Raw genomic sequence first — 27,989 nt, 5'->3', positions numbered from 1 at the left:
TCCACAGAGGTCTGCTAGACACCTAACACTGGATGCATAACGTCTGCCAGTCTCTGGGACCAGCTCGAGAGGGAGCAGAACTCTCTACACCACCATAGGGGGGAAAAGAAACATTTTACCTGTCACAATCTCTGGCACAACTACGGCAAACGGCAGTGTACTGCCATGGTTATGACTGTAAATGGTGTTCTATGGACAATGTACGCCTCCTACAGGAGAACTGCTATTTCTGACTGCAGATAAGAGCAGAAGTAATTTTGGATAAAGTGTATGAAAATATTACTGGAAAAGGTTTTCCAATAAACCTTTTTCTTTAAACCTTTTAGAAGTTTTTAAAGGAGGCGTAGTGATGGTGTTGTGCGTCGTTTTGTTTGGAATAGTGCTGATAAATCTTGGCTATGGTGTTATTAAAAGTTAGAAACAGGTAGAAGATTTGTTCTTCTGAATTATAATCCACCTAAGTTCTAAGTTCAGTATTTGGCCAGGTTGGATCAAACTTCCACCACCCACAATCCTACTTAAAGGGGTTATCCAGTATACGAAAAAACGTAGCTGCTTTGTTCTGAAGCAGCACCACCACTGTCCTGAGGTTGTGTGTGATACTACAGCTTAGCTCTATTCATTTAAATGTAAGCGAGCTGCAAAAACCACAATCAAACTAAAAACAAGAGAGGCACAGTCTCTGGAAGAAAGCAGATGTCTACTTCCCCTTCCTGCTGGATCCACTTCTGGAAACTGTATCTATAACACTGCATACAACCACCCAACAGGATCTCCAGAGCAGTGTTCCCCAACAAAGTGGGTGGCTCTGGGATCCTGGACTGGAACTGGACCACAGTTAATATATACACAGTTATATATACATGTGATTACTGTCATTTAATAATGTTGACGTGATCTTTAGGTTGGGGGCAGCCTGATCCTGAATACCACCATGCTGCACATCACGCTTATATACTCAACACCAATCTTATCATTGGATTATTCTTAAATCAGTTGCTCATGATCCAAGACCTCTTAAAGTGGGCATACACCTTCAATAACTGGTGGTCAAACAATTGTTCCATCCTCCCCATACAAAGGAACATTCAGCACGAGAATTCCTGTTGCCTCTATAGGAAGAGTAGGGGTAAGCCGCTGCCAAACAGCTCTGTCAGTGGCTTATCTCTTAGAGTTGATCAGTGATTTTCCATCACGCCCAAGCCGACATCATCTGTTGGTGTGAATGAAGCCCATAGGTAGGCCCCTTATCTTGTACATGACGTTAACCTCTTCAGTGCTTAGATTAGACAAATTTTTCAGTCAGCTCATACACCTACAGCACTTATTATATCTAATTCTCAGCTCTCTCCTGAGCTTTGTTGGTGAAAAATCGAAGGTTTTTATAGAATTTGACATATTATGGTTATTCTCCATGTAAGCAGCAGACCTGCAGCAATAGCCTACATATATGATGAAGTGATTGAGCTGAGGGCAAAATTACCTTATAAGGCAAAGCGGATGTTATTAGAGAGTGTTTAGAGTTAGAAGAATGGGAAAAAAATTACATAATACCATAGAGGAACTATCTATTAAAGGGGTAGTGCGGCGGTAAACAATTATTCACAGAATAACACACATTACAAAGTTATACAACTTTGTAATGTATGTTTTGTCTGTGAATGGCCCCCTTCCCCGTGTCCCACCACCCCCACCCGTGTACCCGGAAGTGTTGGTGCATTACACATTACCTGATCCGTGTCACGCATGTCCTCCATCTTGTGCCAAACGTCATCTTCGGCCGGCCGCATCGCTGCTGCCGTCCCCCCTCTACCGCGTCATAACTGTGCTCAGCCGCGATTGGCTGAGCACAGTTATGCTCAGCCAATCGCGGCTGAGCATCGGATGACGCTGAGCATCTGAGCATGTACTCACCTGGCACAGAAGTAAATGGGGTCCCTGCACAGATATGTAAGCAGCAGATTTCAAGTGCAGGTTAGTTAGTCTATCAGTGCTTTTTTTTTTTTTTTTGATGCACTGAATTGGGAAGCACTGCAATACTAGGTCAATGCCTGCAGAGGAAAGAGCAAGCTCTTTTTCCATCTCCCTGTTCTAAATATCCATTTATTATTTGGTCCCCAGTTAGGGGACATATCATATATTAAACTGATAAGAACAGATACTACACTTGATCTTAGGGCCCTATTCCACCGGACGATTATCGTTTGCATAATCGTTAATGACTAACGATCTCAAACGACCGCTATTGCGAAAGACCTGAAAACGTTCACTCATTTCTATGGAACGATAATCGTTACTTATGATCGTAATTGCGATAGTTTTTTCTTCGCTATTTATTCGCTATTTCGTTCGTATCTATTGCGAATGACCGAACGATATCTTATTCAATGCGAACGTTTTGCGAACGAGCAACGATAAAAATAGGTCCAGTTCTTATAAAGCGATCAACGATTTCTCGTTCGGTCGTTAATCGTTAACTGCATTTCAACCGAACGATTATCGTTTAGATTCGAACGATTTAACGATAATCTGAACGATAATCGTCCGGTGGAATAGGGCCCTTAGCCAAAAGGCAATGAAGAGATCTATCGGTGCTTTTAAGGTTATGTTTCTATATAATTTAGGAAATTTTGCAAACATTTTTTAATTTGTACTTGTGATGGTTGTTTAGTACCACCTACAGGTTAACAGAAGAATTACATCAAGAGTAGTGCTATTTACATGAATTAAAAAATAAGTGTGCATTGTAAACTTGAGAGACCGAATTATGACTTCAAAGAAGTCACAGAGAAAGGTAAAATACTGCAATTGTTACAAACTTTTTTGAAACTGTTTCTGATATGTCTTTTTTGTTAAGAAGCACAACAAAATATTAAACAAAGGTAAGTATACAAAATTTAAAGGGGTTATACAGTGCTACAAAAACATGGCCACATTTTTTTTCCAGAGACAACATGACTCTTCTCTCCAGTTCAGGTGGGGTTTGTAATCAAGCTCCATTCACTTTAATGGAACTAAGTTACAAAACTCCACCAAAATTGGAGACAAGAGTGGTGTTGTCTCTGGAAGAAAGTGGCCATGTTTTTGAACCACTGGATAATCCCTTTAACTGCATAGCTATAAAATATTTACAATATGGGGTCATGTTAGTAAAACATAACAGATGATACTGTTATAAAGGAGAGTTGGCTACGTGGAAGACAGCCACACAAGATCACCATTGTCTAAGGCCCCATTCACACGTCCGAGTCAGTTTTTACTGTCTGGAAATCCTGATCAGGAGACCTCAAATGTCATCAGGAAAGTATCAGGATTTCCTGACAGTATTCTGTTTTTACCATCAGGAAACCATTAGGAAAAACCTTCAGGATTTCCTGATGAGATGGTCTAGTATGCTAACATAAATCACAGGTACCCACACAGCCCCTAGTGTACCTGGATGGCCACTGGCTGCAGAACTACAACTCCCATCATGGCCTGTCAGCATAGCCATGATGGGAGTTGTACTTCTGCAACCTGGATGGCCACAGGCTGCAGAACTACAACTCCCACCATGGCCTGTCAGCAGAGCCATGATGGGAGTTGTACTTCTGCAACATGGATGGCCACAGGCTGCAGAACTACAACTCCCATCATGGCCTGTCAGCAAAGCATGATGGGAGTTGTACTTCTGCAACCTGGATGGCCGCAGGCTACATAACTACAATTCCCATCATGGCCTGTCAGCAAGGCATGATGGGAGTTGTACTTCTGTAACCTGGATGGCCGCAGAACTACAACTCCCATCATGGCCTGTCAGCAAGGCATGATGGGATTTGTACTTCTGCAACCTGGATGGCCGCAGGCTGCAGAACTACAACTCCCATCATGGCCTGTCAACAAGGCATGATGGGAGTTGTACTTCTGCAACCTGGATGGCCGCAGGCTACAGAACTACAACTCCCATCATGGCCTGTCAACAAGGCATGATGGGAGTTGTACTTCTGCAACCTGGATGGCCACAGGCTGCAGAACTACAACTCCCATCATGGCCTGTCAGCAAGGCATGATGGGAGTAGTACTTCTGCAACCTGGATGGCCGCAGGCTACAGAACTACAACTCCCATCATGGCCTGTCAGCAAGGCATGATGGGAGTTGTACTTCTGCAACCTGGATGGCCGCAGGCTGCAGGACTACAACTCCCATCATGGCCTGCGTGATGGGAGTTTTAGCTCTGGAGGGGGGGGGGGCGGCGGCAGCTCGTGGTGAGTTCCGGGTGGGGGGTTGGGGGGTTCGGGTGATCGGGCGGCTGCTGTCCGGGACGAGTTCGGGGTGGGTTGCTGTCCGGTCGGGTGGGGGGGGGGGGTCTTTGCTGATCGAACGATCGGGCGGCTGCCTTGTCGGGGGTGGGAGGCATTGGGGGGGATGATTGTGTGGATCGGGTGGCTGCTTTGCGTTCCGGGGGGGGCGCATCGGGCAGCTGCTTTCTGGTGTGGGGGGGTGTGCCTGTGCTGATGTCCGTGCGGGGGGCCGTAGTTGCGGGGGCCGTCGGGCTCTCACCTATTCGGAATCACGGGCACTTTCCTGATGTACATGATTCCGGCGCTCCCATAGACTTCTATGGGGGCGTTCGGGCCGGAACTCCGGATAAAAATAGGACATGTCCTATTTTTTTCGGATCTATTTTCCGGAACGGACACCCTTCCGGAAAAATCCGGAAGGGTGTTCGTGACTAATTAAAGTGTATGGGTCCGGAAATCTGTCCGGTTTTCCTGATAGGGGGGCCTAAGAGCTTCCTTCTGATCTCCCTATACACATGTATGCACTGCTTAGCTGACCGTGCATACATTCTTAATGGGGAGAGAGGTGTAAGCCACCACCAGACTCTTCCGACAGAGTTGTTTCTCCCTTTAGAGGAAAAGGATCAGGCATGTTACAATCCCACTTCTTGATCCTTCTGCCCCCTATCACCATCAGTTGTACTGTGCACATTAGATAGTAGACAAACGTGATAACTACTTTTAGCCTCAATTACCTGCGACTACTCTTCTTCTCCTCAAGATCTTCTGAAGATTTTACTGGAAGCTTTCCACTTTTATTGGATTCCATTTTTAATTTACTGGATATGCGATCTTTCATCTGTTGTTTCTCATCACTGTCCATGTCATCTTCATTATCATCATCTTCACTTGAGCCTTCCTTCGATTTGGGAAAAAAATAGCGTAAGTGACACAGTTATAATAAGTAAAGGCTGTACTGTTGGTGACATTGGCATAGGATGGTTGATGACAAAGATACATATACAGCTTTAGAAAAATAGATTTTTTAAGGGTTTTCCGGTACCAGAAAATTGTATTCAAATAAAAGTATTATCCCAAGATGCATAACTTACTAATATAGTGTTATCACTACTAGTACTTGCTTCAGCATGCTTTTGGCATTTTTCACCCCAGACAGGATGTTAAAAATGGAAGAACTACAAAATGTGTATTGCCTCCGACTCCCCAGCCCCTCCCTGTACCTCCCCATAGGCAATGTATCATCCTCTGATGTCACAGGAGGCTTGGATGGATCTCATCACTAAGCTCTAGTTCTGTCCCCTGAGCGATATTAGTGATGTTACCATCTCTGACCAGCCTCTATCTATCTATCTATCTATCTATCTATCTATGTATCTTTATTAAGAAATTTAGGGAGAGTGATGTTTGATTATCACATGCTGTCTTGTGATGTAATATTGCTACAGTGCAAACAGAATGACTGCTGCGGGTGCTGCAACACCACTGTAAAATAGTCTGTGTAGTGAAATGAGATGTTCTTAAACAGCTTTGGGGAACTGTTAGAGGTGCTGGGGGAGGGCAGTAGGCAGGGTGGGAGGACTGTGAAGGAGAGCTGAGGGAAAGCAATGCATTCTGGGTATTGTAGTACTAAGCAACCTCTAAACCAGGAATTACGGAAATACCAAATGGATTTGTAGTGGTTTCAGAACCAGGACAAGCAGGTAAGCTATGCTATATGCTTCTGCTGCATGTTTATTTTCTTAGATGATGTTGGAGTACCCTTTTAAAGGGTTATCCTAGATTAGAAAAAGCATAGCAGTTTTCTTCCACAAGCATCACCACTTATGTCCTCAGTTTGTGTGTGGTATTGCAGCTCAATTCCACTGAAGTGAAAGGAGTCAAGCTGTACTACCACATCCAACCTGGACAGGTGTGGCGCTATTTTTGGAAGAAAGCAGCTATGCTTCTTCATGTATCAGTACCCAACGCTAATGAATTAAAAATAATGCAGGTGACACTTTCCCCTTTAAACAACACCTACGCCTTCATACAGTGCACAATGTCCTTGAGCCGAGATCTCAGAGGAAAGAAAAAGTTTCTTCTCTGTCCATGCTGAATTAATGCTGAAAAGGAATCTAAACATATTTAAGATAATCAAGAGGATGCTTAAAGGTCATCTACCTACGGAGGTAAGTGCCCCTGTATGACGTATTTCATTAGGTCGCCGCCACAAATCAAGAAAAACCTAATATTCCTGCCCAAAATAAAGTACAGATTGTAATCACATTCCTCTATGGCATTCATTTTATAATGAGATATTAAGTGGACTGTTTCAGAGAATAAAGAACTCCCACACACGGGTCCCTTAAGCATCACAGGAGGAAGGACAGCATAATACCAAGAAGATTAAACCACATCTTTCTGATTGGCTTTAGACATAAGAGGACAGAAGCCTTGAGGAATTGTAATTAGACTTAGAAGTGGCTCTTAGTTATTATTGAATTTCTTGGCCTTCACTATAGACCACTACTGCACTACTTATCTATCTGACAGGCCTGGGACTAAACTCAGCACATTGTAAATATATAAGGAATGACGTCAGCTGGAATACTAGTATATACCAAGGTGGCTTGTGGTCCGAAGAGTATCAAAAGTTCATGCTGCTATTTCTAAAGGTGTGAGTGGGTGGTAGCTAGTCTAATGACAGCGGCAATAGCAGACTCAGAACGTCTCATAATATGGCAAGCTATTCATGCAATCACTGCTTCTGTAGACTACTATATTCATTTCAGCTAGTTATATAGCACTGTTATGTCAGGAAAAACTGCCATCAAATGGGTCACTCTCCAAACAGACTCATAATCTAATTCTCCTGTTTTTCCACTAAATTGGAGATTGTTACTATGGCATTATACAGGCAGTAAAGACCCTTTAGGGTGCGTTTACACGTACCAGATCTGCAGCGGATTTCTCGCTGCATATTTGCAGCAGATCCCTGCCCATTAAGCTCTATGGGCAGACAAACTCACAGCAGGATGCATATCCCGCTGCGAGTTTGTCAGCAGCCCGCCCTGGAGTTTCTGGCAGCTCACATTCATAGGATAAGGCACAAGTAGTCCTTATTCATCTTAGAGCAGTATTTTGTACCTTTTAATTTTCTAATGCTACCGCTAGCCGAGCAATCAAAGAAAATATATAAATTCTAAGGTTACCATGACAACAACAAAAACCGTTCCTCTTACCTCATCACTATCACTGTCAGGCTTTGTAGAGCTTTTTGAGCTGTAAAACAAAGATTGGTATTACACTGACATTTGTCTTTACCAGCTAACAAATCTTTATGTTGTATAAGTCAGAAGGATAGGTGATAAGTATATACGGTAATTGCTGGGGGCTCCGCCAATCACTAGAGCAGAGGTCCTGAGTGATGATCACACATACACCCTGCTGCCCCATTCGACTGGAGAAGACCCCTGAGTGGTGCAGTCCCAGAGTAGCAGTGCACTTACTTGACTATTGTACTATTAAACAGGGGCCTTTGCAACCTCTAGTTTCTGATCATTGGGGGTTTAACCACTGGGACCCCCACTGTCAATATAGGAAAATCACTTTATTCTGATTGCAGCAAAGCAGCATGAATGTGCCTCTAGCATGGAGCGACAGGCAGATGCCTATGGGAGACCTGGGGGCTTTCATTAGACCTATGGCTCCCACGGAATTCCATGAGCATTGGTGATCATGTAGCTTAGGTACCGATGCAGTGAACAAACCACAGAAATTTCTTAGAGGCGACAGTCATAATTAGACCAAGCCACCTTATGTTAATCCTGCTTTCAAAATGCAGCAACCAGAATAAGGCCGCCTAATGACTGCTGTATAGAGTAATCGGAAGTCAGTAAGAGGTTTCAAGTGACTCTGTACCCACAATCTGACCCCCCAAACCGCTTGTACCTTCAGATAGCTGCTTTTAATCCAATAACAATAACTGCATCACCTGCCGAACCGACCGCAGGACAGATCTTAGATTAAAAGCAGCTATCCAAAGGTACAAGTGGTTTGGGGGGTCAGATTGTGGGTACAGAGTCGCTTTAAAGGGGTACTCCAGAAGAAAAAATTTTGTTGTCAGAAAATTATACAGATTTGTAAATTACTTCTATAGTAAAAACTCAAGTTCTCCAGTATTTAACAGCTGCTGTTTGTCCTGCAGGAAGTGGTGTTTTCTTTCCAGTGTGACACAGTGCTCTCTGCTGCCACCTCTGTCTGTAACAGGAACTGTCCAGAGCAGAAGAGGTTGTCTATGGGGATTCATTACTGCTCTGGACAGTTCCTGTCACAGCCAGGAGTAGCAGCAGAGAGCACTGTGTCAGACTGGAAAGAATACAGCACTTCCTGCAAGACATACAGCAGCTGATAATTACTGGAATACTGGAGATTTTTAAATAAAAGTAATTTACAAGTCTGTATAATTTCCTGACGTCAGTGAATTTATAAACAAACTTTTTCTTACTAGAGTACCCCTTTAAAAGTAAGATACAAGGCTTAGCCCTGAGGCCTTAACCAATCCTAGTCTAGCGGTACATATCCTGTGAATATACCATAAATGTTTTTGGTAGGAATATCCTTATGAAGCAACAAATACATTAAAATGTAATACATATTTTTCTTGTATGTGAACACATTTTACAGTACTAGTCATAGAAACATAGAATATTGTCGGCAGAAAAAGACCACTGGGTCCATCTAGTCTGCCCTTTTAGTATTTTATTTCTCATTATCTTAGGATAGATATAGATATATGTTTATCCCAGGCATGTTTAATTCTGTTATTGTAGATTTACCAACCACCTCTGCTGGAAGTTTGTTCCAGGTATCTACTACTCTTTCAGTAAAATAAAATTTTCTCACGTTGCTTCTGATCTTTCCCCCAAATAACGTCTCACTGTGTCATAATAACAAAGACTTAGAATATAAAATATTCTGTTTAAGTTTTTTCAAATATGGTGACGTAACAAAGTCTCTTACTTGTCAATGGCAGGAACAGAGCTCAGACGGGGGTCATCCTTAAGGAGATCATGACTACTTTTACTCTTTCCTTTAAATGACTGCAAAACCAAGCAAAAAAGTTGAATCAAGTTTAATTTTTTAGTTTAATATGAAAAGTCATAACATAATGTCTTTCCTTTTACAGTAGTCGTACTTTAGAAAAGTACTAGAACACATGAAAAGGGTCCTTTGTCTGTGCTTGGTTCTTGGCTGCGCTTGGTTGCAGTTCGGCACCAGCGCCTGAATAAGAGCTGGGATATCAGACAAAGCCCATGCACATATACATTGCTCTTTCTTGGCGCCTGGACATCTACCTGGATTTTCTTATAAACACAAATGTCAGACATGACAGTCCTGAATAATCCAGGTTATAAATGAATTATTCTTGTGCTTAAGGTGGAAGTGGAATAAAATAAGGTGTGTACTCCGGAGACTTGATTTTTTTTTTGCTAATACATCACCTTTCAAAAGTTATATTACTTACTGTAATATAACTTTGTTCAAATAAATGTACAGTTTTTTTTAGCTACAATTCAACTTCTGTTGAGTGGCAGCAGTAGGGTGTGATTTGGCCGTTCTGCTGCCAACAACGTTTGTTGTCTAAACAGTTCCTGATATGCTATGTACGGTCCCGTTCTTATTATACTGTACCTGGGGTTCGGCTGCCTGACATGATTGCTGTGTGCGGCAGCCGCTACACAGTGAGCAGAGATCGCAATCATCACTTGCTATACTGTAGAGAGGCTGCTGTATACAGTGATCACGTTGTGCAGCCCCCCCCTCTAGGCATGGAATACAAGAATATAGAGTTTAAGGAGGGAACGGGACCCTGCACTGACCATATCATTCCTGAAGGAAAAGAAATAAAGACAGGCTGTCTTTATGTCAGTGTTGTTATTCACTTTTGCATGCGTCTTGCCATTCTTGAGCGTTTTGATCAAAGAAGATATGCAATTCATCACCTTAGAAGCACTTAGGGCATTGCCCGGGCGCTCAGAGCACCCCCCTCAGCCCGGCCACTATGCATATTTATATATGCATAGTAATGGCACATGTAACCATGTGCCGGAAGCAGCCCATCCTGTACGGGAGCTCTTCCTTGTACATGCACGGTAATGAATATGCATAGTGGGCAGGCTGAGGGGGGTGCTCTGAGCACCTGGGCAACACTCACAGTGCTTCTAAGGTGGCGATTTGCATATCTTCTTTGATCAAAATGCTCAAGAACGGCAAGACGCACATAAAAATGAACAACAACACTGCCAACATGAGTTAAAGAGCTGCTGGGGGATATCAGCAGGTTCCCCTTTAATGACAGTGTCCGGGATATTTGTATCTTTCTGCATTAAAGTGCATCTGGAGACACTGGCACCCAGCAGTGGCTTTTCAATCAGTTTGGGTCAGATCTGTCAGGTAATATATACCAATCCTGCCAGAGTTATGGGACCACAGGGACAATCTCTACAGGCAAGCCATTAGAGAACACAGACTGCTTCTACAATATACACACACATCTGACTGAGCTGTAAATGACTGCTGGCTGTATTACTTCCCACATATCCACATCACTAAGGAAAAACAGTAGCTAAGCTAAAAAAAATGTCATGATTAGAGGGTCAGGATAAGTAATGACCAGCTGACTGATGGGTGTCCAACTACCAGGACTCTCACCAATCACAAGACTGGAAGTTACTTTTCCTGAATGGAGCAGCCTCTGCCCTATTAATTCTCTATGTGATTTCTCAACATCGTTGAGCTTTAACCTTCAATGGAAGTCCTATAGCCATTGGACACACACACACACACTGCCAGTCTATTTACTTTGGTAACTACTGACATCCATAACGGATGAATTGCCTGTCATTCACCGCCGCAGAGCAGGCTGACAGGCAAAGAGCTGTGACTAGGGACACCATCAAGACGACTAGTCACAGCTGTCTTTTTGAACCATGCTCCTAATCAAAGATCATTTTGCAAACAAACAGAGCCACGGAACACACAACCCCCGGTATGGTAGGAGATCTGCTAGCAACATCTCTTCAGCGTCCCTGGGAGCTCAATTGGCACAAATGAGCTGATTGGTTCCCTGTAATGGAAAATGTCAAAGTCAGATGGGAAGATCTATTACTGGCCGAGACAAGCCATGATCAATGAGTGGCTGAGCGGCCTGTTAGTGTAGAGAGCTGAACAGAAGGCAGAGCTGCAGACACTGGGAAAGGCCCAAGGAACGTGGTAAGGTGAGTCTAAGGTCTTCCCGAGGACACCAGGTGAGTTAATACTTTATTAACTTACACTAAAGGCTAGGGCTGCACGTACATCACTAACAATGTCTGTGTAGCCCTTGCCGCCCAATTGCCAGCCCGTGTAATTGCTCAGTAAACAAGAGCCGATCTAGCAAATCAGCGCTCATTTACAGTTTATGATCAGGCTGTGTAATAAGACTCTAGGAAGATAACGTTTATTTATTCCAGCATTAGTGTATTATTACCTCACTGACTTTAAGAACTTCTTCTTCCTCCTCTTCAGCTTCTTCACCAAACGAAAGTAAATTGAAGTTCCTTTAAAGGAGAAATATAAAGTTAAATGTACCAAGTAAGATTAAATATTTTTTGAAAGGAGGTTATATAAATAAACAAAACAAGAGGGGAAAAAAAAACAAAAGAACAAAAAAATATCCTTTTGTCAAGAAACAGTGCCACTATTGCCCATGGGTTATGCCTGGTACACCAGATCAGGACCACAGTACTAAGTAACTATTACTAATTCAACCTCAGAACAACTTTCAAAGCAGAGCTACTCTATAAAGTGTAAGAGCACCTTACATATATTCACTGATGACCGTGAGACAAGGCTGAAGATGTTATAAGAGGGGGGGCATGTGGTCAGGTTCAAGAAATTGCTAAAATGAAGGGGTTTAAGAGTTAGAAATATATCTTAAGACTTTAGTACTGAAGAGGCTACATGCAGTCTTCTTTAAACGGCTGGTGACCACTTGAAAACATCTTAAAAGGAAATTCAAAGAAGAGAAAAAATGACCAATAAAAAAATTATTTTTGTGATCAATCTATTCTTTCTTAAAATGCTTTCACTGTCTTTAGTGCTTGTGGCAAAAAGATCATTTGTAGCCGCCAAACCCCCACCCCCCGACATGGTCAATCCAGGTCTTGTCCCAGGGTCTGTTTGTCTCCTGGTGCCAAATCTTTGTATTTCGGCGGGGCGTAGAGCAGCTGTGCCCTGGGCTAAGACAAAGCAAGATGGGGAAGAAGAAGAGGGATATGCAGCCGGAATAAAAGATCTTTTTTCCATAAATACCAGCACCAGGCGACAGACCCCACGACAGGACATCGATTGAAGGAGGCAATGCAATGGTATAGGCGGGAGTGGGGAGGGGGTTGGTCGTTGGTGGCTACAGATTTGCTTTAAAGGAACTATACATGTGTGTGTGTGGGGGGGGGGGGGGGGGGGATACTAATTCTTCACTTATTTTTCTCCGTTCTGTGAATTATATAGTGTATTATAGTGAAAAAGCAGTAACTAAAGAAGAAGAAAAGAAATCTTCTGTATGTGCCTCAGGAGACGAGGCTACTTCACTATACTAGTTGTGTCACAACTAACTGCACATTTTGAAGGTCAGTGTCCACCACTGAGTCTGTATATGCCTATGGAAGACACTGGGGGCGGGCCATGGTCACATGCTCCTCCATGTCGGCCATCTTAGGACAGAATCACCACAGAGCAGGATAGCACAGCCTGGATTAGCTGATTTTAGCTCTATGGGGGACGAAGGGAGCTGCTGTCAGTACATGCAGTTACAGTACAGTTACTAATACTGTACATTTTGCAATTTTACTATAAAGCAGTTAACCCCTTTAAGTATGGCTGAACATCATGTGTTCCCTATGGGAAAGGGTAAGCTGCCACCAGACTACTATGCCGCTGGCTTATCCCCCGCAGCCCTAAAGGGTCAGACAGCAAAAATCCAGCACACTTGAACCTTCACTGCATCAACATCCCTTGTAGAGGGTTTTGGAGGCTGTTATACATCTTATACAGTCGGCCGAACACACCAAGAGCAGCACATTCAGCCGACTTTAGTGAAAGGTTTGTTTCTCTACAGAATAACCCTTTAAGGTGGGCTTCATTAAACTATGAGATTTTAAATTCTACGCACTGTTATGCTGAAGCTATGCTCATTACTTGTTTATTATGTGACTTTAAGAGTAAAAGAGATGTTTGTCAACTCTTCCTAAACATTAGTTATTTAGATGTAATAAAAATTTATTTAAGACCAATTAGTTATGGGCCATTAAAATGATATAGGAGATGGGGCAAGCTGCTGCAATTCATATATGGAGATTTAGATGGCCATTCATTTGTTAACACACTGTGATTTCTTGCAGGACTGATGAAAAAGGGCCTGTATAGAAGACATGATATATTTCCTAGAAGACATAAGGCAGCCTCTAGTATGAATTATAGAGACTGTAAATAATTCTGAACAGAACATCCTGTAAACAGTAAATTTTTCCTTGTTCTGTTCCTATTTGATACATTACTGATTTCCACCTACAAAGTAACGGAGAGGACTGTAATTTTATTCCTGGTACACTTCACCTGTGAGAGACTGAGAAAACTGAAAATAACTGTATAATTTTTAAATAATGAATTTGCAGTTTATTGCATGAAATAAATATTCTATAGCCCAGCAACCAGCAAGAAATCTCACAGACCTGTGGAGTCAGAGCTAGTTTTAAAATTAAACGTGTGGTGAAATTGGAAAAAAACGCATTTCTTTTATTTGGGGGGTATTTGCTTTTATGCAGTTTGCCCTGGGGTAAAACTGACTTGTTATATATGTTCCTCAAGTTGTTACGATTACAACGATATGTAACATGTATAACTTTTATTTTATCTGATGGCCTGTAAAAAATTCAAACCATTGTTAACAAATATATGTTCCTTAAAATCGCTCTGTTCCCAGGCTTATAACGCTTTTATCCTTTGGTCTATGGGGCTGTGTGAGGTGTCATTTTTTGCGCCATCATGTTTACTTTCTATCGGTACCTTGATTGCGCATATACGACTTTTTGATCGCTTTTTATTACAATGCGCAATTATGCACCTTAGGATTGTTTTGCGCTTGCGTCGTTTACTGTGCGAGATCAGGAATGAATTAAACTAACAGTTTGTGCCATTACGCATGCGGCGATACCAAACATGTTTATTTACTTTTATTTATAACATGGGAGAAGGGGGGTGATTCAAACTTTTAATAGGGGAGGGTTTTTTTTTTTAAATTAATAATAACACTTTTTTTTACACTTATACTAGAAGCCCCCCTGGAGGACTTCTAGTATAAGCACACTGATCTCTCATTGAGATCTATGCAGTATAGATATACTGCATAGATCATTGAGATAGGCACTGAATTGCTTTCGGCAGCCAAAAGCAATCGAGTGCCAAGCCAGGATCAGCGCCATTACAGCGCAGACCCCGGGCGGTGCCGGATGTGTGGATCGCTCCTCCGGGACAATGTCCCGGGGGGGGGGGATGGGGGGATGGCTTACAGCAAGTAATCAGATGCAGCTGTCAACTTTGACTGCTGCATCTGATTACTTAATTAGCAGGCATGTCGATTGGACTGTGCCCCCTAATAGCCGATGGCCCGGACTACATGCGGCACCAGGGACCGCGGGGGTTCAGAGCTCTGAACACCCGTAGACGATCCTGGACGTACCTGTACACCCAGGGTCGTCTAGGGGTTAATTAGAAAAGGTGAATCATTTCCTACATATGTTGCATTTTTCTGCATTTCCTACATATATCAGTAATAAGGCACTGGCCCTATTAGATAGGAATGGTTGGGGAAAAGTTGGTGGTCACCATTTGTCAGTTTGTTTCTGAGATGGAAGAGTTCATTGTGTGTGTGGGAAGGGGGAGTTCTGTGCAGTCTTCTTCCTACTGTAGATGCTGGATGATTGTATATGAGCAGCAGTGTAATGAAAATATCCTGTGTAGTATCGAGAAGAAGGAGGAGAATAAGTAGTGTAACAGTAAACTCTGTCCTCAATGTAATGATTATTTGGAAGATGATTGTGTGATTTTCTTCAGTGTGCTATGGCTGCAGCAGGCAGGTTGTGTGTTTGAGAGAGAGGCAGAAATGAAAAGGGGATTCTGGGCAAAAGTTTTTAAAAAAGAAAAAGAAAAAATAATCGGGGGGTGGGGGCAGAGGCTGTTTGTGATCCAGTGATGTCATGACCCCACTCAGAAATTCCACTCAGTGAGTGAGACGGGCACAACTGCAGTCACTGACTGGCTAAAAGGGTAGTTGTTGTGGGGCCGCAATGATTTAGGAGCGCGGATGCTGACAGAGAGCTGATAAATCTGGGCCTATGTCTGACCTCTATATCACAGGTATCATTGTTAGCAGTGTTTCTTTGTGTATTGTAAATATTTGGTTAGAAACATAGAAGATTGTCAGCAGGAAAAACCACCTGGTCCATGTAGTCTAGTTCTGAATTGTTCAGGACATGGAGGCTGGAGACTGACTGCATCCACTGAACACTCAGGAAAAGCTGCATTATATTTTTACCTTATTCACTTCAAAGTCACCCCAGGATCATGTAGGACATTAGGGAGACGCTGCTGAGCCAGATCTACTTTACACTGGTTTGATAAATAAGTCCCCTGGTGTCTGTCTGGCCATTTATGAAGGAGCTGGATTTTGATAAAATTTAGGAGACAGAGCTGAGGCTAACCGACTCCACAGTCCTGGTAAGGCAACCACTGTTGCAGCAAATATTAGAAAACGGAAGAAATACAAGATAACTATTAATCTTACTCTTTCTAAGGCGAGCTTCACCGTATTGAAGGGAGGATAGATGGGGACGTATATTATGAGGTTTGGGCCAACAATGGGTCGTGGCTGGGTCTTACTGCATGACATTGACCCTAAACACACAGCCAGGACAACCAAGGAGTGGCTGCATAAGAAGCATTTAGAGATCCTGGAGTGGCCTAGTCAGTCTCCAGAGCTGAACTTAATAGAAAATCTTTGGCAGAAGCTGAATCTCAATGTTGCGCTGGGACAGCCCTGAAATCTGAAAGATCTGGATGAGATCTGTATGGAGCAGTGTGTGCAAACCTGGTCAAGAACTATAGGAAACGTCTGACCTCTGTAACTGTAGACAAAGGTTTCTGCGCCAAATATTAAAGTTCTGTTTTTCTTTTGTATTAAATACTTATTTCGCGCAATACAATTAATACGATAAAAATTACAGACTCCTCCATTCTTTGTAAGTGAGAAAACTTGCAAAATCAGCAGTGTATGTATTTTCCCCACTGTATGTAATTACGTCCTGTTCCTACAACAGTGGACCACAGGCTTTTAGCAGCCGGCTACAGCTTGCTGTGACTATAATGAGGGACCCAGCAGAAGAACAGAATCACCCTTACAAGTAACAGATTATTAGCCTGCGGTTCCTGCTTTATGGAGAATGTTATATATTAAGTTACAGGACCAAGGACATAATAGACAACAGTGCAGAAATAAAAAAAAAAAAAATTATATATATGTTATTTTGGAACAGACATGATTATGCATTAGTGGCCATGTCAAACCTGCTCATTTATGTAGTGTTGGCAGGGGCGGATTAACTTTACCATAGGCCCCGGGCTGTTCACCAAGCCTGGGCCCCACCCCCCACCCCACTGTAACTATGGCAGCACTAGCCTTGCGTTTATAGTACAGTATAGATAATGTCATGATGTCCTGATTTGTGCAAAATTGCCATTAAAAAAACTGTGATTTTTTTGCAAATCATGGCGGAAGTGTAGCCAGGAGACAGTACACCACTGAAAGTACAGTATAAGTCTTTTTGGGTGGTCATGGGCCCCCCAGGAGCTCAGGGCCCCGGGCTGCCGCCCGCAACGCCCCTGTTATAATCCACTACTGAGTGTTGGCAGTACATTGTGGAGGGATGCGATGGCAGAAGAGTAGATTATTATTCTTGACTGTTAAAGGGAACCAGTCACTGGCATTGTGCTTATAGAGGAAAATGCAGTGACCAATAGATGTGGTCGTAATGACCATAAGAGGCTTCTACATCATAGAACATAGAAGCCTCTTTCCTCTTTGTAAATCAACCCCGCAGAGCACACTGACTTTTTAAAGCCCCTATTACACGGGACGCGTGTAATAGCAGCTTGCTGCTGCCGCTATTATACGCTTCGGCAGCGAGCAGGTAAGAGACAGGAGGAGGGGGCTGGAGCTACCCAGGTGATTGCTAGATCATCTGGGCAGCCCCTTGAAGATAGCAGCGGTCTACTGCCACCGTTTCTATTCCACAGAGCGACTACATGGAGCATATGGCTGCTATCATAGTCGGTTGTCTTTCAACATCGTTCATGTCGGCTGATCGTTGTCTTCTATTGCACAAGACGATTGTCGTCCATAATCGTTTCGCGTAATAGGGCCTTAAGATGGCGTGACTAAGGGGTATTACCCCAAAAAGTGTACGTGTTTCTTGTACTAGATATCCATGTTTAAAAATTTTTTAACACGATGGAATAAAGAATTGAAGTTTTTAAATATTAGAGCTGGAGCTCTCTTCCTCTAGCCAGCTAACTGGGCACACTGGGCATCAGCCTGGCATCCATTCGCTCTCATGCTCCGCCTCAGGTAACCTGTTTTGATCACTATTTGGACTTGGTGATCTGACTTTTTCTTATGTTATACAATTTTTGTGGTGTGCATTGGAGTAGTTACATCCGGGACTTACTTTGTGCCTTTTACCTTTGGCTGCTTCTCTTCCTCTTTTTCTTTTTTTCCCTTTTTGGTTACTCTGGGAATGATGTCTTCAAATGGATTAAACAAAACCTGCAGGAAACATACAGGTAAATTGCCTTTATGTTATCAATGAGGTTATTTGACTTGAGATTTTTAAATAGAAGTAATTTACACATTTGAATGAATTTCTGACACCAGTTGATCTGGGAAAAAAAAGAAAATTCTCAATGTCAATTCTCATGTGGTTTTCCCAATGAAAACGTAAAAAAACACTAAAAGAATTTAGTGTATTTTATTGCCAAAACATTCAGTGCAGATACTGTAAATCTTCCCTCGAGAAAGCAAGAACGCGAAACGCACGTTGGGTGAGTGGTATGTTGGTCGCTGCACTAAGGACAAGATTTATGGGCTATGTATATCTATGGTATTTGATCTGCATATGCTGTATACACTAATGTGCATAATAATAGTATAGTGTATGCCCAATGCCCAGTACTGCATCTATGTGAATCAGTATTAATACATATTTTATTTCCATTTGTATTGTTGGATATTTTGTACCCTATTCATTACCACCAATCTTCTGGGGATCTAGATTATGTGTCAGCTCCTACACTGTGTATTTCTGTGTATTTTAAAAAGTGTTTCTGTAAACAAGTTTTTCTATATATATGAGTAATAGAAGTAGTAGGCTCTCTAGCGTAACTCCCCTTAAATTATCCAAGTTAATATGTATAGTCTTAGATATATATAGTTTCTGGTTATATCATAAATTTATTAATCATAAATGAAATATATATATATTTTTTTGTATTTTTTTTTATTTTATTTATTTTTCATTTATTATTTTATTTTCTATCTTTTTTATTTTTTTTTATTTCTCCATCTATTTATTTAATTCTACTCACTTGGTTAATATATATCTCTTACTCGTATGTTTATATGTGTCTTCCATTCATATGTGTCCTCTATATATATATATATATATATATATATATATATATATATATATATATATATATATATATATATATATAGAGAGAGAGAGAGAGAGAGAGAGAGAGGTAATAATGTTCTGCAGTTTCACAGTTTCCGTGCTTGTTCACATGGAAACATTGTCCATGCGTTTTTATGTGACTGCTACATAAGTATGTTTCCATCCTTTTCTTTTATATATAAACTATAGACAAACAGCGCATCAATGGGGGCTACGTACAAAACGCATATACTCTGTTACAAATACATCAATATACTAATTTTATGTCTATACAACAGTATGTTAAAGTATGAGTATACTACGGACACTTCCCATGAAGCAAAGCTGCAGGAATCCAGTCCACTGATTAGCAGCAACAGGGAAAACTCCAGGTCTGCAATTAACATGGATTTAACATATATTTAAATGCTACACAAAGGAACAGAATTCACTTTGCAACATATTACTGAGGAAAGAACGCGTCTAATAAGAGTTGTGCACAATATATCACCAGTCCGCACTTTAGATCTGAGCACCCAGCCAGAGGTGAACACCCAGCCACATTGGGAGAGGCAATCAGACATGAAACATACCTCCTGAAGCTTCACAAATGTGAGAGACAAGATCTTTGAGGAATACTCTGTGGAGAACCTCCCGAATGAAGGATCTCTGAGCAGGAGAAGTTCCATATCCATCTACATGCTCCTCACTAACTGCGGCCGCAGATATACTGCAAACACAGAGACTTCGGACTGGTGAGAGGTGTACTTTCACCGCTTTTATTTTATTTTAAATGTATTACCTCTGCATATACAAACATAACTACTATTAAGTGATAAAATATATCTCGAATCAACTAACAGAGGAACAGTTCTATATTTACCATAAGCACAGTGACTACAAACCACTGCGATCTGCAAGGGCCCTGCAGAGTCACATATGGACAAGATTGTACTGCTATAATCATTTATGAAAAATAGTCGTGTATGAAATATACTACACAAAGATACGCTTTTTTATGAAACATCCTTCAAGCTTTGCTGTTTTTTATGTGTTTTACACTAAGAATTTTAATATATATACACCTGTGATTATCATACTATGAAGATGTATACTGATATATATATATATATGTCTATAGAGCCTTATGAATCTTGATACAGGTGTGTTTTTTTATTTTGCTTGTATTTTTCACTGGTTGATTTTTTATTTGTTTCATCTTATGAATATAAAAATTATTTATCTCTACACACAATTCTGACTTATTATAATGAACCATTTATGATATAACCAGAAACGATACATATCTAAGACTATACATATTAACTTGGATAATTTAAGGGGAGTTACGCTAGAGAGCCTACTACTTCTATTACTCATATTTGCTGGTTCTTGGTGCCAACCAAGTAGTGCACTCACTGTACACCCCTCTTCCTAGCAGTACTGTTAGGTTGAGTTCTTACAATAGAATATTTTCTATATATATCCTAATAAAAGAACAATAATATATATTTCTTAATATTTGGTCCTGCAATTTTTTTGGTGGGTTGTTCCCCCTGTCTTTTGGTTTACTGTAAATCTTGTGTAATTCTTCATGCCAACTTGCATCTTGTAAAGCAGAACATAGATATCACACTTAGCAGCAAAAAAAGTCATCTACACTCTTGCATGGATAGGTATATTATAGAATGGAACATATCATATTAAAAGAACATAACCATCTGTGTCAGGTGTTTAGACTTTTCATGGTAAGGACATACCTCAGCAAAGCGTATATTGTGTGGATTGACAGGCCTGTCTTCTTCACCAATATCCACTTCTGCTAGACGTAGTAAATTATAAACAGTGTCTCCGGTCACCTGGAATACACAATACACTTCAGTCTATACAGGGCACAGATGGGAGGGCACCAATGATAATGCCTATACTGCCCATAAAGGTGGTCTGCATCATTATTGCCCCCCTTTCCCAGACTGGTCAGACAGGAGCTGATCTCGGTCATCAGGTCAGGTCACACGAACAACATATGGATTTGTGCGGTCCTTTAAATTTATCATTGTTGGCCACAGACTCCTTGGTAACACAGAGAGATACCAGTAATAATTTTAATGACCATACACTAGTTGTATTCGATATAACAATTCTAAAACTTCTCTACTTGCTACTTTGTGTTTTGCTTTTCTCTGTTATTTTTCCTTAAAATGTATGACTACAATGACAGCTTACAAATTCAAGGGAAAGACGTTTATTTGCCAAAATAGGCAAATGAGGACATGTACCTGTCATCAAAACTAACTTTTGACAACTCATCAGGCATGATCACAGAGGGTCTACCTGCTGGGTCTGAGATCAGAAGACATAGACAGGGAGGGAGTGTGTCAGCCATGCCATTCACTCCCCGGCCATATCTCAGTAACAGCTTATTCTGACAATGTAAGTCTATGGGACAACATTGTTGGAATAAGTAAGCGGATATGAAGAAAATTGCATTGTTGCTGCGTTCTATCCCGGCTATATCTTCTGTTCACAGCAGATGTCAGCAGTGAGACCCGGTGCAATCAATAACTTTGGACATACCTTATGACATAACCAAAGGTCCTGGAGTTGGCAGTTAGTTGTGAGGATGCATGCTGGAGTGTCAGCTATCCCAATGCTAACTTGAATGGTATAGAGAGGGAAGGACTCCAACAGCATCCAGAATTCAATCCAAAATCTTCAATTTATTGCAAATCCAAGAGCACAGCAGCGATGTTTCTTTATCAAGCCTAATAAAGACTGTCTGGGGTCAACACGTTGTTGCTATGCTCTTGGACTTTCAATAAACTGAAGATTTCTGATTAAACTCTGGATGCTGTTGTAGTCCTTCACTCTCTATATCTGATGACATGTCATCAGGTTGCATTTAATGTTGTTCACTTTGTCACATAATATGCAAGAGAAGCACTCTGCCTTCTGCTAAACATTACTATTCCTCACTATGGAGTATTTTCCAGACCTTTCCAAAGATGGTGTGCTTGTTATTAAGCTCATCTGCGCGGCCAAGTGTAAAGAAGAATTGGCTGCCATTGTCATGGGGTCCGGCATTCGCCATGGCAACAAGTCCTCTTCGAATAAAGCGCAGACGTGAATGGAATTCATCCTAGAAGTTAGGGGGAAAAAAAAAGGCTATTAAAAAAACTCCTCTTGAATCTCCCCTTCAGGCTGTATGACATGGAAAACATCTGAAGAACCTCGGTGAGGTACAGCTCTTATACTGAAAGTACATCGTCAAAGTCATGTAGTGTGCAAACCTAAAACATACAGCCCAGAGGTACAAGCAGCTGCAATTGAAGTTACACTGGTCTAATGTCTATGGATCATTGACATTCAAGAAGCCGTGAACTGGTTGGACTCAATGATATATTTTACTTTTTTACAAATTTCAAACTTTCAAGAAGAGATCATGCAGTGAAAAAAAGATGGCTACAGTATGTCATTGAAATCAGGCGGGTGAGTGCGGGAGGGGCTGCCCGGGTGATCGCTGATCGTCCAGGCAGACCATAGGATACAGCAGCGTCTGCTGCCGATGCTCCTACTCAGCGGAGCGACGGCAGAAGATAGTTGCTTTATCAGTCGCTTGTTTTTAAACATGTTGAAAAACAAGCGACTGCAACAATCAGCCGACATGAACGATATCGGCTGATCGTTGCACTCTATTCCACGGGACGATTATCGTCCGTAGCGGCCGAATACGGCCGATATTCATTCCGTGGAATAGGGCCTTAAGGATTAGTGATGGGCGAACATGCTTGTCCGAGCTTGGTACTCGTTCGAGTTTTTCACAGCCAATAAACATGCAGGAGACTCTTCGGTACATCCTGCGATGACGTGGGACCCATACATGTTGATAGCAGCGATTGGTTGGCCAGATCAGATGACCCTGCCATATAAAAATCGAGGCCGCCGAGGCTTGGCTCACATGCATGCTGGAAGAGATTAGAGATAGAGCTGCTGCTGGTCAGGGAGGGCTTTAGGGAGGAAATTAGCATTCCAGTAGGCAGGGAATACTAGCAAAACAACCAAACAGCCCTTGTAAGGGCTTCAAATCGTTTTCAAATTGTATTACTACAGCCTGCTGGCTGGGACTTGCAGTGCTGTTACTGCGATTTCAGCAGCACACTGTGGTGATCGGCTGCTGGCAGAAAGGGGACATTAGGTTTTGCATACAGACCCCTAAGAAGTGCTCAGTACTATTTTATTGGGACCTCTACTATATTTTCTGATTTCTGTATTTCTTACACAAGTCATATCTAAGTTTACTACTGCTTCCACAGTGTAAAGGGGATGTCAAAGAGTGTATATAGGTGCAGACACCAACAGATTGTATTCCACAGCCCTCTAAAAACTAGTGGGCCCTCTACTATATTTTCTGATTTCTGTATTTCTTACGCAAGGCCTATCTGAGCTCCATACTGTGCAGTGTCCATAAAATGGTGAACCCCAGGGGTAAGGGTCGAGGATGAGGGCGCGGGGTTCCAAGCGATGCAGTTGGCACAGGCCGTGGTTCAGGGCAGGGTGACACAGCCACACCCGTTGAGGAGGGAGCAGTGGCACACTGCAGATGTTCACTCCATAGCTTCTTCGCCCAACTTACGGGGTCTCATGGTAGACCGATATTAAAACCGCAGCAGTGTGAACAGGTGATCACGTGGATAGTGGATAATGTGTCCAGTAACTTATCCACCACCCAGTCTTTCACGCAGTCCACTTACGCTACCCAAGGGAGTGGAACCCTTGCTCCAGCAGCTCAGCCTCCTTCCCCACAGCCTGGCACCTCCAGGGAAATAAGGGATTCAGATCCACCACCACCACCATGCTCCCAGGAACTCTTTTCTGGACCCTTCCTTGAGTCTGAGCACATTTATTACAAATTTATTACAAATTTATTACAAAATCATAACAAAGACTGCACAGTGTTTTGCTCATTTTGGAAAGATGATGCTCAGTGATACACAACTCTGGAAATTGTCCAAAGGTTGCGGCAATATCTTTCTCCTTAAGAGTGGATTATTGGTTTTGTCTGCCCATTCCCTGCCACAGGGGCCTGCAGATCCTTGCACTGCAAGGAGATACATACTCCTCTGGCTGTGAAGGGGCAGAACATGGCAGAAAATTGCCTTTCAAAAACAGGGGAAATAAAATGAAGGAAGCTGACCTTGCCCATCTTTCTAAATGAAATACGAGAAGGATCTTCACATAAAAAAGCACAAACATGTGTTTATTTTATTACCAAATAGTGCTACAATGAACAATGCAAACTTTGCTGTCTAATTCTGTGTTTGTCTCTCTCTCACTCTTTTTTTTGTACAATTTGGAAACCGAGTGGTAAACTTTGTCAGTATTCTGTTCTTAAAGGGGTAGTGCGGCGCTAAGAAATTATTCACAAAATAACACACATTACAAAGTTATACAACTTTGTAATGTATGTTATGTCTGTAAACCGCCTCCTTCCCCGTGTCCCACCACCCCCGCACGTGTACCCGGAAGTGTGGTGCATTACACATACCTGTCACGTGCCGACACCAGTCTCCGATCTTCTGCCAAGGACGTCATCTTCGGGAGGCCGGCCGAATCGCTGCAGCCATCCCTCATGCCGGCCCCCCTCTGCCGCGTCATCGGCTGCTCAGCCGCGATTGGCTGAGCATAACTGTGCTCAGCCAATCGCGGCTGAGCAGCTGATGTATGCCTCTATGCAGCTGAATCCGTGTCTTCTCCCTCTGTCCCATCACATTGCCTGTCTCTCTCCCAGCCCCTTATACCTTCTGCCCGGTTCAAGGCAGCGGGGTGAGCGCTACTTATCTAAAACTCACCCCGCTGCGGAGCCCCCCCCCCCCCGCCCGGTCCCAGCTGGATCAGCATACCCCTAAACAGTCCTGTGCAGGAGCGCTCACCCTCCCCGCTCCTTCCCGGCGGGGTGAGAGCTCCTGCACCTCCCTATGCCCGGTCCCTTGCAGGAGCGCTCACCCGCCGCTTGCTCCTGGCGGGTTGAGCGCTCCTGCCCCATCTCATCTGGTCGCCCGGTCCCCCGGTCCCTTGGAGCAGCTCTCACCCGGTGAGTGCTCCTGCAGCTTCTCCATGTGCACCAGTCCTCACTGAGGCACAGTGGGGCACGGAGGCTGTACTCAACGCGCCTCAGTGATCAGCACCAGTGATCACCCTGAGCAAATCAGTGTTTTCGCAAAACAAAAACCAAAATCGTATATGCAAACATGTTACCAATCAAAGCTGCAGATCATATCGCACATGTCAGGTTTATTACACAGTGAACAGTGTAAAAATTAGGGAGCATTTTGTCTGCAGTTGGGGGGGGGGGGGATTATATTGTTTTTTACAGGGGGTTATATGTTAAGTATCGAAATGGTATCGAGTATTGAAATAAAAAAGTTGGTATTGGTATCGAACTCAAAATTCTGGTATCGTGACATCCCTAATTCCCAGTCAGTGACATGTTTCCCCACTACATGTAATACACAGACAAGCTAGGTCCACCAGAGTGAACCCTTTGTTTGTCACCCTCCACTGTGACAGTTAGGATCCACTCCACCCATTCGGTCTCTATGCCCTATTAGAAAGTGAAACATGTACATATAGTTTGTCGCTACTTTACAAAACTTTCTTTTGCAGTCAGATAGGTGAGAACATAGCTTTATTCCTCTCTTTTGATATGCAAAGAATGCTCCTGTGTTCCCTTTGCAAACTGCGCCAACACATCTGCAGAGACCAAATCATATCTTTTGTAGGAGACTCACGCTGAATCTCATCAAGCAATACATGGGGCAATCACGCTAACAATCTATTATGCACACATTACAAAATCTCCATTTAGACAGCCCCATCTTATATCAGTTGGAAACTTTTTTTCTTTTACTAGAAAAGAATTATGGCAGGAAACACTCATTGTAATTCGTAAACCATAATTTAATGGGGCTGTTCGGGACTACAAAATGTTATCATATACAGATCACATTCTTCTGGCTGTATCTAACACAGACCCGATTAAAGCTTTTTAAATGTTTTGTTAAATTACAGTAATGCTTTAATAGTCCCAGCCAAACTCTATAAAAGGGGGGGCGCTGCTTTGGACAATGCCCACTTTTAAGGAGGTCTATTGATAATAACCAAATTTGAAAAGTACCCTACTAAGATCCACAATGATCAGCTTTTATATGGGAAAGTGCTCAATTTCACTTAAGCGCCACCACAGGAAAAACAAAGCATTACGCAGTCACCATTTAAATCAATGTACAGTCTGTGTAATGTACAAGAGCCTAGGCCCTCCAGAGGAAGAGATGCTCTTTGTTACTAGTCACCACTCTGGATGAGGGATGAATCTGTCAGCTACATGTTTAAACTGCTGACACTGTTAGATGTCTGTTAGGGGCGGGCCAGCAGGGGGTGGATCAGTGCTCTGGGGGCGGGGCATTGCTCCACATGGCTTTACCAGACAGAGCACTATATTATAACTGCACGGGAACGGCGCTGAGGATGAAGGTAAAAAACTTGCCTTCATCCTCAGTGCCCGTGCGTAATAGGGAGCTATCAGAAGGTTAAAGTTGTCTGACCTGCTGAGGAGGCATTACGGCCCTCAGCATTTCAGAGGCTGGGGAAAGCCAACTGACAGCCGAGTGGCAGGTTCAGCCGACTAAAGGGGACCTTCAGGATGGGCCAACAATTTTGTATCAGTGGAAAAGTGTCCTTCCACCATCAGCTGCAGTCTATGGTGAAACATTGTAGAGGGTGTTCAGTTTTCTTGCACTGCCACCACAAAGGAAATGAAGCATTACCCTGTGACCATTCAAATCACTATGTTATCTGAGTAAAGCCCGTATTACACGTAGCGATTATCGTTTAAAGATTGGCTATAACGATCGATCGTTAGTGAAAACTAGTGATTTTGTAGCAAACGATTCTGAGGTTATTACATTCACAGATTACCGTTATGAATTTTCGTTTTTACGTCGTTTAACGTTCACTAATCGTTCCTCAGGACAATCCACACAACATGTTTTTTTTAGTGAACGACTCATTACACAAACAAATATGCGAACGATCTGCAAACTACCAACGATAATTTTTCAAAATGTTGAAAAAACAAACCAAATGATTTTTCATTCTTCGTTTGATCGTTGGGTGTAATTACATGGACAGATAATCGCTCATTTTCGATCGTTATAGCAAATTTTTTTTTAATGATCGCTCCATGTAATAGTGTCTTAATGCACAGGTCAGTACAGGTCGTCCACAGCAACAGACCCTCTTTGTTATCAACCAGATGAGGATCCTAACAAGAGTACCCCCTCACAATATATACTGTACTTACATAGTTTTTCAAACTGGACAATCCTTTAATAATTGATCCAGTCATTTTACTACTAGACAGGATGATTATCATGAACAATGGTCGCTCATGGTCACACCATTAATAACATTTTTACTTTACTAATAAATTTAAGGAGCACAGCAGGTAAAGCCTTTAAAATGTTTGTAGGGGAGATGTCTGCAATACACCTACATAAGCTGCTGCTCTAGGCAAATATTAGACTACGGCAAGAAACAGTAAGAGCGACCTGTCTGCGCAGGATCACCACCAATACAGAAAGCGGCAGCTGCATTTATAGAAATCCCTGACATTAGAGGTAAATGCCAACATATACGGCAGCATAAATCCTCTGGGTAGTCGCTTAGAAATCTACCGCATCTCATTCTTATTTTTTTAGCCCGTAATTTTATAAAACAAAGCGACATTTAGCTCATAGATGCCAAGTGCTCAGCAATGTGAACTTCTGGGAGATTTATTATTTATTATGTGGATTAATCTTTGGTGAACTGCCTAAGCAACAAATCCATAACTGGAATTGATCAGATTTGTAAAGAAATTGCAGC

General features: G+C 42.3%; 1 protein-coding gene and 1 non-coding gene across 2 annotated transcripts in view; both read right to left on the bottom strand.

Moving 5' to 3' along the window:
- CWC27 (CWC27 spliceosome associated cyclophilin) overlaps window positions 1–27,989 on the bottom strand; it is a 130,240-nt gene that overhangs the window by 94,112 nt on the left and 8,139 nt on the right. The window contains exons 5-11 of the mRNA XM_069962720.1: window positions 22,063–22,206; window positions 20,828–20,926; window positions 18,084–18,181; window positions 11,792–11,861; window positions 9,283–9,362; window positions 7,503–7,542; window positions 5,016–5,179 (exon numbers count right to left, since the gene is read on the bottom strand). Of these exons, the coding sequence (XP_069818821.1) occupies window positions 5,016–5,179; window positions 7,503–7,542; window positions 9,283–9,362; window positions 11,792–11,861; window positions 18,084–18,181; window positions 20,828–20,926; window positions 22,063–22,206 (695 nt within the window). The remainder of the gene's footprint in view (window positions 1–5,015; window positions 5,180–7,502; window positions 7,543–9,282; window positions 9,363–11,791; window positions 11,862–18,083; window positions 18,182–20,827; window positions 20,927–22,062; window positions 22,207–27,989) is intronic.
- LOC138787668 (U2 spliceosomal RNA) lies at window positions 2,007–2,201 on the bottom strand. The gene has a single exon (XR_011362427.1). It is a non-coding gene; the product is annotated as a U2 spliceosomal RNA (small nuclear RNA).

The sequence above is a fragment of the Dendropsophus ebraccatus genome, chromosome 3 (assembly GCF_027789765.1).
Source record: "Dendropsophus ebraccatus isolate aDenEbr1 chromosome 3, aDenEbr1.pat, whole genome shotgun sequence".
Classification (NCBI taxonomy): domain Eukaryota; kingdom Metazoa; phylum Chordata; class Amphibia; order Anura; family Hylidae; genus Dendropsophus; species Dendropsophus ebraccatus.
Note: the sequence above shows the minus strand (reverse complement) of the source record. Positions and strands in the feature narration are given on the sequence as shown.